The sequence below is a fragment of the Anopheles stephensi genome, unplaced genomic scaffold, assembly GCF_013141755.1.
Source record: "Anopheles stephensi strain Indian unplaced genomic scaffold, UCI_ANSTEP_V1.0 ucontig27, whole genome shotgun sequence".
Classification (NCBI taxonomy): Eukaryota; Metazoa; Arthropoda; class Insecta; order Diptera; family Culicidae; genus Anopheles; species Anopheles stephensi.
The window spans coordinates 39,465-53,398 of NW_023405202.1; the positions used below are offsets into that span (position 1 = coordinate 39,465).

General features: G+C 41.8%; 1 protein-coding gene across 1 annotated transcript; it reads left to right on the plus strand.

Moving 5' to 3' along the window:
- Positions 1-11,153, plus strand: LOC118516310. Its single transcript, XM_036062127.1, has 4 exons — positions 1-1,343; positions 3,555-3,665; positions 9,488-9,570; positions 9,743-11,153. Exons 1-4 carry the CDS (start codon positions 1,296-1,298, stop codon positions 9,831-9,833), a joined length of 333 nt encoding a protein of 110 aa, XP_035918020.1. The 5' UTR covers positions 1-1,295; the 3' UTR covers positions 9,834-11,153.
- The last annotated feature ends 2,781 nt before the right edge of the window (positions 11,154-13,934 follow it).

Genomic DNA, 13,934 nt, shown 5'->3' on the forward strand with positions numbered 1-13,934 from the left:
GCCGCGTCGTTCGGTCGCAGTTCAGTTGATGATCTTCCTTTCACCCGTACGGCACCGGGAGTGTTTTGACGTCGGTCTATTTACACCCGTTTGAACGCCAGTCCACACGCTACACGAACTGGGGGAGCTAGCCAGCTGTCACCGCCAGTGGTGTCACCGCCATCGTTATCCGGTCCCCGCTCTTGCCTACAATCACTGCCGATTGTTGTGTTTTGTGAATTGCGCTCACGTGTAATTTGTGTGTTTGAGTGTGTGTGTGCGAACGTATTTGTTTTGTCTGCCGCAAGACAATATTGAGTGTGGTGTACAGAACGTGTATCGAGTACGGTACAACGCATTTACATGCAAAATTTGCGTATTGTGAAAGATTGATTAATTTATCATTCCCAAGAGGAGAAAAAGGCTACAGAAAAGTGCAGTGATGATTTGCGTGCCGGATGCAAATAGTATTCAACAAAGATAGACGGAAGGAGAAAACCTCAAAAAAGACCTCCAGGGAAGTCCCTTTGCCCATCGGTCCATCGGCCCATAGAAATAGAAAGTGAACCTCATGAATAAATCTTAGACTCCTTACTGCCTACAACCGAGAAGCAACAGAACGAACAAAAACTCGCACACAACCTTTAATCCCGAGCAGTACGAGTCGCCGGCCGCCCGACTCATAGCAGGAGAAACAGCAGAAGAAAGCAACGTGCGGTAGAAACATCAATTTATCAACCGAACCAGCAGTTTGCTTCGTTTACTACGAATCCTCTGTTCTGTCTGTCATCGTTATCAACAAGTTGGAAAGGAAAGCGGACGTTTTTGCGCGTGGGTTCTTCAGTTTGTTTTTACTGACGCGCTTTCGTACGCGTTCGTGGTGGTGGTTGTTTTTGGTGGGCCTGTTGGCCATTTCTCATCATCCGAATGTGTCTATTAGTGAGTGAGCGTTCGGCATCGACACCCGGCATAAAGTGGATGGCTCTGTAAAACAGCAGTGAGAACACGCACCCGATAAGTGCCAGGAATTGATTTCTTCACGCGGTGGATAAGTGTAGTTGTGGATTGGATAACTTCAAATCGCGACACACCAACAATCTGATTGGCGATATTTGAAAGAGTTGTTGTTTGTTGATGGCAAAGTGAGTGAGAGTTTTGATCTCACAACAAGCCGGCTTGCGAGCATAGGGAGCATCATCATCAACCGCAAAGTGGTAGCAATTGGACGACAATTGCACAATTCACCGTCTGAGCAACCGTTTTGGCGGCAGATCGGTCGACCGGTTGAAGAACAGGATAGGCTGTTTGTGAACAGAATGGTATCAATCGGCGAGAAAGTGAATCGAAGAAGCAAAATGAATAAGGTAAACGTTCTGTAGCTAGAACTTTTTTTATATCACTTTACATAAGATTAATCCTGGTATTTTTTTCCTCATGTTATCGCTCATGTCGCTCATGTTCCTCGATGATGTTCATGTCGAATTAAAACAATGGCCTTTCCAGTATTACAAAAAAAACCCATCCTGTCCTTAATGATGCTGCTTTCCAATACCTTCCAGACAAGGTTCCATCGAGATGACTTTTTGAAATCCTTTTCGCTTCTTCCACTCAGCTTTTTTTTCTTCGGTTGGCGTAGTAGTATTATGACGCACTTAGCCGTTTGCCGCTCGGAGCGGCCAGCATACTTGACGCTATAATAAGGGAAACGAAAAGCATTGTTTCCCTGTGCTTCCTGGTGTTAGTCCCTTCGTTTTGTCTTGCATCTTCCCGGGACGCTCATCCCGGGCTTTTTCCCATCAAAACCTGCAGGATCGATAAGGACGAGGGCTTCTGAGCCCGGCAGAAGATTGTAAGGATGGCCCGATTATGGTAGAGGCGGCAGGCTCCAACTATGCCGCTATCGATCAGGCACGAGCCACAAATGGTGGTACGGGCATTTTTACGGTATTATTGATGCCCGTCGTTTGTTGCGGCTACAGTGCGGTGCTGTTGGTTGGCAGCATATAGAAAAATTTTAAAGAGCAATATTTTGAACGTTTTATATTTTTTCAAGCCGTTTTCGCATTATTCAATTGCTTTTCTATGTTTTTTTTTCTGGTAAAATATTTTAAAAAACAAATTTCTCTTAAATGTTGTTCAATAGCAACCTAAATCTAGCATGCGTTGCAAGAAACATTAGATTGCCTACATTTGGGAGTATATTAAGCAAACGCTCGAGTTCATAGATTTTCTTTATCCAATTTCGTACTAGATTAATGTCGACGTTTTGTTCTGTACCATTACTTCATTTTCGTGTTCAGTTGATTCAGCAAAAATCAATATAATATCCTAATTCAGCAAACCAAAATAATTGCAAAATATCACACAAAAAATCTTTTAATGACTACCCTTTATTAGTTAAAATTTGAATTTTAAATTCAAACTATCTACTCATAAAGAACAGACAAACCTTATTTAAGCATATAGTCTGATAATACGAAGAAATTTAAGCTCTAGCTCTAGCTCGAACTGTAAATATTTATAAACGGAAATGAAAAAAAAAATTGCACACTTTCAGGCGCTTAATCTAATAACTCAATAATCATGTACAGCGTTGACCATTGGCTAAAAAAATAGTAACGATTGATTTTTTATAATTTATAACAATACAGTTACCTTAATTAACCGTAAATACTCCCACCCAAAGCCACGTTAAATGTACTTAAATAACTAAACAGCCATCACATCTTAATTACTTATCCCATTTACTTTCCCACAGCACAGCACTGTAGTATCTCGTTGCCCAAGTGTATTGCGGCCATTCTTCGTTAGCCTCACACAAGTAGCAGGAATTTTACTAGCGAGAGAATAAAAGAGGCAAAAAAAGAAACTTTTCAACCCTTTTTTTCTCCCCATTCTTCATTCTCATCACCCCCCCAAACGACTCCAAACTCCCTTGTGGCACACATCCTGTGGTTTTGCAAGCCAAAAGTACAGTAGCAAAAGTGAATGCGCTACCCTTCTCCGTTGGCTCACTGGCGGTGCCAGTAGCCGAGAATGGCTGACATTGTTATTTTGCTTTTATTATTTCCATCGCTTTTCCTCCATTGCTCAGTTTTCTTTGGAAGTGCTTTTTTGATACCTTTTTTCCTGTCTCTTTCTCCCTGCTTCGAACGTTACCTTTGTCATTCGCTTTCGAGCCATGTTCGGCACGTACCACGGAGGAGCTGTGCTGTTTTCATTTCTTGTTGTAAGGAGAAAAAAAAATACAGCCTTAATCAAGACCCCTCGCTACAGTTACATTCCGCTCGCGCAACGCCCGGAATTACCACCGATTTATGGTTTGAACCTAGGCTCGGATCGCCCTCCACGAAGCTAGTCGACGTCGGTGGTGTCGTACCAACTTTATTGCAATGTTTCTGTTCATCTCACACAGTTTTCGCTTTATTATCCGTTTACTTCGTAACATCGTTCGCTTTGGCAAAGTTCCCGATTGAAATGTCCTTTCTCGTCTCCTGTAACTTTCTTTACCGCCTCTTCTTCTTCTTCTTCCTGCTCTAATGCCAGTTTGTTTGCTTTCTCTTCACACTCCTCAGGTGTGGGTAGCGTTCGCCGTGTTCGGTGCAATATCCATCCTGCCGGCAGCGTCGGGCCGCATCGTTAAGCGCAGCTACTCGGATCAAAGTGTGCGAGGCTATCTGACGGAGGTGAGTTCCGGGCGTTTCATTACCTTTTATTTCACCTGTGCCGCATGTGTGCGCAGTTAATGCGCTTTCATTCCGCTCCGGTTGCTTCGTTATCGCACGTCGGCGAGTCCTGCCCTAGCGCGGCACTAGAAGCATTCCTGAACGTTTCGTTGTATGTGATCCTGGCATCCAAGCGCCCGTGCTGGAATTTCTGCTCCTTGTCGGGTTGGGTACGGAGCATTACGGTAACGGTTCGTCGGGCAGCAGCAACAGCAAAAGCCTTTGCTCGTGCGAGAGAGCGAAGGTTTATGCTACAAGCCGATAAAATTGAACTCAATTCAATGAAAGCAATCTGTTCGGTGAGCCTTCCTTAGCGTTTTCTGTTCCTTTTTTTTCCTCTACTGCTATTCATACCTAGCTTGCGTCGGGATTTCTTAGGTTCGGAACATGACATATATAGCCATGGTATGATTGCTTCTTTCAACGATTGTGTGTCGTGATAGCGGTTCGGTGAAAACGATACATTGTCTGTGTTATTGAGCCGGGGCAGCAGTGGTAGCAAAGGTAGACGTTTTTCGATTTACTTCAGGAGGGAAGAAAATTGTTTTTGCTTGATTGATGTAAAATGTTTATATAAATACAAGGAATGCAATCATGACATTGTGACAGAGAGCTTGGAAGCTGGTCTCTTCATTCTTGTAATATGAGGTAAAAAAAAAGCTCGAAAAAGATGGAAAACTATGAGGGGTTTGACTCCAATTCGATACGTTTCCAATATATATATTACAAAAGTTACTACTAGCAAGTGAGTACTTGCTGAGCTGAAGCAAGTTTATACAATAATGATTTTTAGCACAGCCTACATTTAGGCGCCAACAGTAGCTAAACTCTTTCAGTGATTGTGGATAAGTATTTAGATGATTACGACTGTTTATTGTTGATAAACCAAATGTTTGGATCCTCACACCTTGCTGCAAAATGTCTTTAAGTTTGAAAAATTGCTAATTTTACAGTGATACCTTAATTTTCAATACCGAAATGGCGTAAATTCTATACCTTGCCTACATTCTGGCGTAAACAATACGCAAAGGCACAATCTATGCATTTTTTTCTGACTATATAACAATTAAGCTTATTTTTTTTATTTTTTATTATGTTCTTTATTATATTCTCGAAAATTTCCAAATTCTGCCATATTGTCGAAAATGTATCGTTTATGGTTTCTATTGTTAATTAAATTAAGAAGAAAGGCCTCGAACGAAACTTTAGGTAGCGTTGCGGAACGTTTCAATATGCGCCGGACTAAATATCTAGCTAAGGGTAAAAAACAGTCCGAGAAGCCGGAACTGCCAGGTTCCGAGAGATTGTAGAGCCTTGAAATGAAGAAGAGTCTTGTAAAGCTTGAACAGTTTTCACTACTGTAACAGACAGCTATCAACATCAATCACTTGTTCAGTCTGCTCTCTCACCCAACGTTTGAAGCTCATTACACCTTAAATCCCTTGAAATTTCCCTCCGTCTTTAGGAATTTCAAGCGAGTGCTTAATTTAATTGTGAAGCGCTTCAATTTAAAAGAGAGTCTAACCTAAAAATATTAATAAACTCGAAAGCAGGAAGTTAGCGTTCGGAGATTTTTCCAAGTGTTATTAAATTAGCATAACCAGGCAACCCTTCCTAACAAACGAGTGGTAAAACGTTTCTCGAGCGCTTTGATGCTGGAAATATCATCCTCCTCCAACCCTTTTTTGCTTCCACTCACACACACGCTTGCAAAGAATACCGGCCAATGAAAAATTTCGACCGAAAAATAATTGTATTTTCATTCCCCCTTTTTTCTGGAGCGCATTCTCTCAGGCGTCCCCGTCCCATTCTGCTTTCGCTTTCTATTTTAAAAGCTTTTGCAATTTTTCTCTTCTATAGCAAGTTGACAAAGCAAAGCAAAACCAAAACAAATGGAGGGAGAAGTATTAACATACCACCAAAAAGGAAAGGATTGCCGAACATCCGGCGACGGCAAAAGAAAATCAATTTCCCTTCCATTAATTGAGCCTGAACGCCAGCCGGGGCTATTTTTTGCCGTGGGTAGGTAAGCTATGTCGTGGAAAAATGTTGTTCTGGTTTTGCGCCTTCCACACTGGCTCCTTTTTACCGAGAATCCTTTTATTGCCGCAGAAAGCTTTTGCTCAACCATAAGACGAAGGGAAGTGGTAATAAAAATGAGACGCAGCGCGTAAATGGGATTTGTGGCTCAGGTTTGTGCGTTGAAAATGGAAATTTTCACGCACACGCAAAACCAATAACGTAAAAATGCCTCCCAAAAAAGTCTCCGAGCACAAAAAAAATCCTGGAAAAATCATTTTTATTCGTCACTCTCTCCAGAGTCGGCTTGTGAGCAGTGCACCAAGGGAAAAAGTCCTTACCATTCAGGGAGTGAAAATGTGTTTAAAATGCTTTTCCGAATGGAAAATATTCATTTGCTTCTTCTCGAGAACACACAATCACATTTCACTGTGTGTGCCGTCGCCGGTGGCTGTGCGTTCTTGGAATGGAAAGTGATGCGAAGTAATGATAATGTTGGTTGGTGTAGGATCGCGACCGGATTTAAGGATTTTTCACACATACACACACACACACACACACACACCGCCATACTCTTAAGCAAGAAACAATGATTTTATCGAATGTTAGCACACGCCTGAAGCTGCTTTTCTTGCGAACGAAAGCATCCATTCGCTCTCCATCGCAAGGAAGAGCACAAACACTTGTGGCTTGTTGTCTGACTACGGTCGATTGCCTTACATGTACGCGGCGAAAGCGAAAGATAACGATCGTTTGGAAATCTCTTAGCCGGCTGGCTGGCTGGCTGGCTGGCCCTGAAAACCTCAATAAAATATCCAATTATTCGCTTGTATCAGGCCCACCTTCCTCCGCCGTTTCCTCCTTTCGGTGGACCTTCTCTCGCCTAGGTCGAATCGCTCGTAGCAAAAGCAATTGAAGCGATTCGTTGGAATCACGTCGAGTCTCGGGTGCGGGTCGTCGTGATGTAGGATTTTCCATGCAATATTTTTTTTTGTCCCCCTCTCTGAAGGTCCGTTTTCCCAGCTCAATATCCGGTGTGTTGGTGTTGCTGCTGCCCCGCCGGGTGGAGATAAAATAAATAAATAAATTTCGAAACCATGATGTTGACGCGTTTTGTACATCTCGCCCCCCCTTCCGGGAGAAAAACGAGAGATTAATGGCTGTTAAGATGAAAATTTTGTCTCAATCCATCAAAATATTTACACACCCACACAAACGGGCAAGGAACAGGCGGTCGTCGGAGATGTCTGGCAAGTGGCTAAAGTAATGCTGGAACACTACCACTTAACCATTGTATTCTTGCGCACATTACAAAAGAAGAAGAAAAAGATGTGAGAAGTGTGACCCGAAAAAAAACGCTGAACCATTAATTACGATGATAAATTAGGCTGATTGCGATCGACCGAAGCTTGCTGGTGAAACGCTGGGAATGCTGGGCTAGAGGCATCTGATTACAAAGAGTGGACATAAATGGCCGGGTCTTTTGGCAAGCGAGAACTTCTCGGGACCGGACGGCCGCTTTGGACAAAGTTATCCACTTAGGCGGCACTTGGCGGTGTTCGGCCGGTCGGGTGGTTTGCCTGTTGGGAGAGTTAAACTTTGCTAGACATTTTGCTGGCCGGTACTGGAGGGTTTTTGCGGTGCAAGTGTACTGCTGCATGTGAGCAAGAGTTCCGTTATCGGTCTGCGCCTGTCGTTAGAGGAAGCTGGTGAAGTCGATAGTTTTGAAAGGTGCTTGAAGTTGAGAAGTTGATGCCTGTCTCATTATGAAAGTTGTTCGATTAAGCGAGTTGCTCGTTTATGAGGTGGGTTAGCATGTGTGGTGTGTAAGACGAATCGAGATGCAAAAATGTATAAAAGTTTGCAATAACCGCTTAAGACGGCTTGTGATATCTTATTCGGTAAACAGTATGGACAGTAGGAAATCGATCGTTAAGTGGAGGTATTCATGAGAATAAATTAAGAAATAAAACAGAGAGTAAAATAAATATACAAACTAGCGTATTTTTATAAAAAAAAATGGATTTCGAGACACAAAACCACCCTAATATTCCATCAAAAATCGCAAAGCAGCGAGACCACCTTTGTAATTTATTTCGAAGCAAGTGCTTTCGATGCTAACAGGGATTTACGGTTCATTTAAAAGAGCCACAAGCATTTTTAATTTCTGCTTCAACATTACTGTGAGCTTATTTCCAGAGTTTTTCCTGCCAGATGAATGTGTTAAACGTATTTCTAATTTAGATAGTTATTAATTATTCAAGCTTTCAGAAGCAATAAGTCTGAAAAGAACGAAAAATACTAAAAATTTTGTTAACCAATCAATTATTCTATGTAAACCTAAAAGAAAATTCACTTGAAGATATCTTTCACCTGGATTGAGAAACACTCTTCTTCTCTTTCTGGGCGCCGGTCTTCACCCGGAAGGACCGAGGTTCAAATCACGTCTGGTTCGTTCCCTCATAATGAGGAGTTCAACTAAGCGGTATCAATAAGTTTAGTAAGGCAGAAATTGCAGGCATGACCTAACTGATCGTCGATCAAGGAAGTGTGAGAGAGAGAGAGAGAAAGAGAGAGAGAAACTTTTTACCCATAAAAACATTAATTTTCAATTAAGCGAGAGGTATGCCTCTAAGGTCGGTTTTTAAATCACAACTGAACCATGCTTCGCTATCATATGCAGAAGATACTTTTAAGCTGAGGCTAGTTGAATATCCCAAACAGCCGTTAGCCAGCAGAAGAGCACTGTAACAATCATCTTCAGGACACCACCTCTTGCACACAGACAGCGCTACTTGAAACTTCCCTGACATCAAGCACAACTTTTTTTCTAATCCAACAAATTACTACCACTCCTGGAAGCGTACCGCTGCTGGTGACAAATTCAATTTGTTACCGTGTTTTCCTGCACCCAAAAAGCGAGACACAAAAATTTAACCTCATTATAAAGCTATCTTTCCTAGCCCGACAGCCGGTAGACAGCAGCAGAAACTGTCGCACCCAAACTTACCGCCTGAATTCTGAGGTGAACATTGCTGTTCATCACAAAGTTATGACAACGGTTCGGTGAAGCATCCGAGCAGCAACCTTCTGGTAGCTTCCTACTCTTGAACTTACGGCGCAAAACTTTGTGTCGCTCACCCCATTCCAACCGAATCGTTCAACCGTTGCAAAAACGGAAGATAATTTTCGATGGAAAAACCTTTTCCTTACTTAGGTAAAGCACAGCACACCGAGCGTGCGAACTGAATCATTTAGTGGACTTAATTAACCTGACATGATTCACGGGACAGTTGATGGGCCCCTTCCCAAAAGGGGCTGGACGGCCACGTGGCCACCGGCGAAACCTTTACCAGTGGAAAACTTTCCGTTACGACGTGTCAATAAACCACGGCACTGCTAGCCCATTTTCGGTTTCGTTCGCATTCGTTCGCAGAAACTTTCCAATCCCCCGGTTAGCTTAACTATCCGGAAAATTTATTACCTTTTTCCCGCACCCTTAAAGAAGCTTTTTGCCGCTTGTGGTGTGAGTTTTCTGTGTAGAAAAGGAAAAAAGGGGGGTTGTGTCAGGGGGGAAAAAAGACAACTTCAACAGACCCTTCAAAGAGAACATCTAACGGATGTTTGCATACCTTCAGGAGTCAAGCGCTTGGGGAATGTTTCGTAGAGCCGATGTGTGTGTGGGTGTGTGTGTGTGTGTGTGTGTGAAGGGGCGCTTTTTTCATCTTCTTCTATCTCATTTTTTATTTCTCTTCCCTCTCTAGCGTACCTGCTGGTGGAATGAGGTGTGCAAAGAAGAATTCCAGCAGCTGTTCCGCTGCCGATGTCCACAGTGGTCGTACTGCAGGTGAGTGTGAGTGTGCCAGCAGATTGCACTCAGCCAACTTTTATCGCAATGCAGCCAAAACACGCGGGCCCGTCTGGTGTTTTTTGCTTGTTAAAATTTGTGCAACCACCCCCTTCTTTTGCTAACTACTTCTGCTTCTGCTTTGTCCTGCTACACTTCGTCCTACTGCTAGATCACCTGGCCGGTACTACAACGCGTACTGTTCTATGACGAACACGGGCTACATATGGACGCAACCGACGTGGGACTGGGAGACAGCCTAACCACAGTGCCGGTCAAGTGTCGAGTGCTGCGTCAGCTCCACCATTGTGGAGCCAGTATGCGGAGTGCGGGGAAGGATTACATCATAACGAGCGGGGCGGGGAGAGTGGGCTTTAAACGTTAAGCATATTGTTGCTAATCCGGGATTATGTTGCAACTTACACCAATTAGTCCGTTCATTAAAATGTGTGTGTGGAAGGAGCTTTTTGTGAAAGCTAGGTTGTTTCTTTGCGGTTGTTCGCTTTAATAAAGTCGTTAAAAAAGTCTATACATATTTTACAATATCATAAACAGAAGCTTTTTTGTTGATTTTGAATAGTCCAAATATGTGTTCATTGCTCGTTTAGGATGATTAAAAACAATTTATGTCTCAAAATGTTCAATGTTTGATAGTTAAAATAAATAGCGCCAGAAAGTATGCAAATCTAAAAATGCTTCATTCGCAGCAGTTCATCTACAAAAGACTAGGCGGCTCCATCATCAAAGCAACCGGCGAGAGCAGAACAGAAACATTGCATATCTCTAGGCGCATAAAATTCCTCAATCCATTCAACAATCAATCACTGGAAAAATTGTAAAACTTTCACCGCAGAACAAACAATAATTGGTTTCCCTAAAAAAAGAACAAAAAACTTCTTATAAAAAACTCAAAACGAATGTTTCAATCGAAACCATTTTCAAACCGTAAGCAAAAGAAAAGAAGGCTAACCCCATACAAACGTCGACCCAAAAGTATTATATCAAAACGCACTAGGAGACCAAAACGTTTTATAGACTTACATTTTACACACAAAAATGAATAAATCAACTTACAAATCAGCAAACAGGAACATCAAATCATGCGAGTGACGGACGAACATTGTTCACTTTATATAGGGGGGAAAATGCGTGAAAATGTATTATAACATTATACAACAAACGTAGTGCATTTCATTGCCTTTTGTAGTGGGTTGTGTATAGGGCTAGACATTTTTTTTTTTGGCTAGACAGGAGGAAGTGAGATATTTTTTCCTTCACAGAAAGGGATGGAAGGATTCGTTCGCTGCTACATAGTTTACACTATTTTAAAAACTAGTGTCAGTGCCGGTAGAAGAGTTTTTTTGGGTTTCAGTTTCAATTTGAATGTAGGGATACAAAAATTGTGAAAAAAATGTTTTGCTTTTGGTCAAAGTTTATTTAAAAGCCAAATGCTTTCCAATCAAAAAGAATAATAATGATAGGAGAATAACAACACGAAAGCTCATGTTGAAATGTTTAGTTGAATAGCGAGTTTTAATGTTATGCAATTGAATAAAAATTCGAAAATAAAAAATATGAAATTTTTACTAGAATTGATAAAATTGAGGTCTAACATAATGAGAAACAAAAAAAAAACTTAAAAATAAAAGAAGCTTAAAAAGGGTAACTAAAGGAGAGAGAATGAAAGAAAATTGTAATAACGCTATGGTTTATATTTTCTCTTTTCTACTCTTATTACATACTCTTCTTAACTTTTAATGTTCCTTCACTTCCTCTAAAACCTTAGGGTCAGGACGAAACTTTCCATCAGGGGGTTTTCCGCTCGTCACCTTAATCCCGCAGCAAAGCATTGCAAATCCCCGGTAGCAACAGCGGTAAGCTTTACAATACAAGCATTTTATTGAAGCTTGTACCAGTGGGGTGGCACCGAGTACGATAAAAATAGGTAAACGTGGGGTAAATCCAACACCAAGCACGCCGTATGCCGTATGGACAGCAGCAACAACAGCGACGACAAAAAATCGTTACATGCCATAGACATACCTTCGGCACCGGAGAGGCCACCAGTGGAAGAAGCGGGATGGAAGGGGTAGAAAAATTGGCCCCCATTTTCCGTTTTCTTCCCAGTTCGTTTTTTCGTCAACGCTGTCAACGGCAGTGACGCACACGTACAGCACAAGACCACCACACACGCAGATAATGTAGTCCTCCCGGTGTGGTGATTGTTTAGTGCGTGTGGCGGGTAGTAGTTGCGTGCGCTTGGTGGGCTGACCTGGAGGAAGAAACGAGAGGGTGGGAAAAAATCGAAATAAAAACACCCCGATACCATCGTCGTTGTCGTCGATGGAGGCGCACGATGGAAAATTCAAATCATTTGCCACACAGTGCACGAAATTGTCGGTTCGGCGGGCAAGTGTTTCCGGCGGTGTGTTTCAGCAACAGGTTAGTTATTGAGAATAGAAATAAGGTACTGGCAAGTGATTGCCTATTGGATTGGAGTGTTCCGTGGAAGCACGGTGGCCTTTTCCATCGATAAGAGGGCTAATGCAGAAGTTTTATCAATTCTATGATAAGTGAAAAAAAGTGTTTTTTAAGAGTGCATTTCCATAAGTTTTCCACACGATCTACATTTAAACGGTGGCGTTAACATATAATAATTGGTCAATGTGGCTTATAAAACCCCTGTCTGCAAGTGCAATCAATTGAAAGGCGTGCCACTAAATCGTGTGTGAAAAGTCGTCGTTTTGCTCGCTGTGATGTTCAGTGTGTGCGGTGCTGATCCGTATGAGTCGATTGGCTGTACATCAAAGCAAGGGGTCAATAAACGGACTCGTACCACGCAGCACACTCGAAACACAAGCCACCAAAACCATATAAGCCGTTAGTTGCAATAAATGAAGCATATAAGCTTTAAGCACACCGGATCATCGAAGGGATCATCGTATTATTACTTTCGCCCTACCCCCCCGTTGGAAGGTTAAAGTGAAATTCAATCCATAACCTCCTCGTTTTCATCCCTCCCAACCTCTTATTCTGCCTGCCCAAAATGAGCCCCATATGGGAGTCGGATCGATTTGTGTGCCACACACACACACATTAACCCGTCTAACGTCACTGTTGCGATAAGCGGATGTGGGGCGAAAGATTACTGGCGTCCAGTACGTGTGCCACGTGTGTGCTGTACCGGGAGCCACCGAAAGGCATCCTGATATTATGTAAATTTGGTTATTTGATCTGTTATTTCGGCTTGACGCCGTACTGTAACAACCCCGAGCGAATGGGGAAAACCCATAATGTATCCTTTTTATGTGGAAATATGTTTGGCGTTACATGTGTTTTTCTTCGCTGGGCTTCATTCGAAGTGCCATTAATTTGTATTTTTATTTCCGACTTTCCCGATTGGTGAGAGTAATCTGGGCAAATTGTTTGGAATTTGGATGATTAATGAGATAGTTGATGCCATTTTCTCATTGTCGTACATTTTTACTTTCTTTGAGAAGGAGCATGAGAGGTAAATTATGTATAATAAAGTTAACTTATGCAATGTTAGAAGATCAGAAAAAATAATTTAATATTCCTAGAATGTAGTAAAACCTTAAATATTTTCAACGATTTAAAAAAACTCAATAAGTCGATTCAGGAAACGTCTAGTTTGGTTAAAAAAAATGTTTTGTATTTCGCAATATTTTTAACTTTTTTAATTCTAACAAAATTATTTGGTGATTTCTAAATGAAAATTCAATTGAGATAGAAAGTTAAGGCAATTAATTTTCAAAAGCAAATTATCGTATAGTTATGTCACGCACTGTATTAGTTGCTTCATTCTCCATAGGAGAAGCAAATAAGCAAACAAAAGGAACGATAATCAAGAATAATCAACAAACTGCTACCGTAAGCGGATTACAACAAATTAAACCCCCTTCAGGAAATATTCTACTTCCGGTGTGGTGGAAAAACAAGCTTTCCATTTATTTGATCCTAAAAGCTCTCGAAGCTTTTGAAGCAAAGACAATCACCATTTTGAAATAAACACGTTCCATATCAACTGTCAAACAGTGCTGTGTAAAAGCGCTTCCAAAGCTCCTTGCCAGAAGCTTGCTCTATCCTCTCTCGCGGAGAGGGAGTTTCAGATTTTCCGAGAGTGTTTTTCAACCACCACACACACGTGTACACACTTTGTTACTACGAGCACGCTTTTTGCTGTTCCAATCAACACACAAACACAGAAGCAGATTTGAACTTGAACACATCGAAAAACGCTTTCTCTCTCTCTCTCTCCATCGCACGCATACACTCCCCACTGCAGCACTCTTTCTCACACAATGGCAAAGTGCTTATCTCTCTGTGGCATATCCGTATACAGA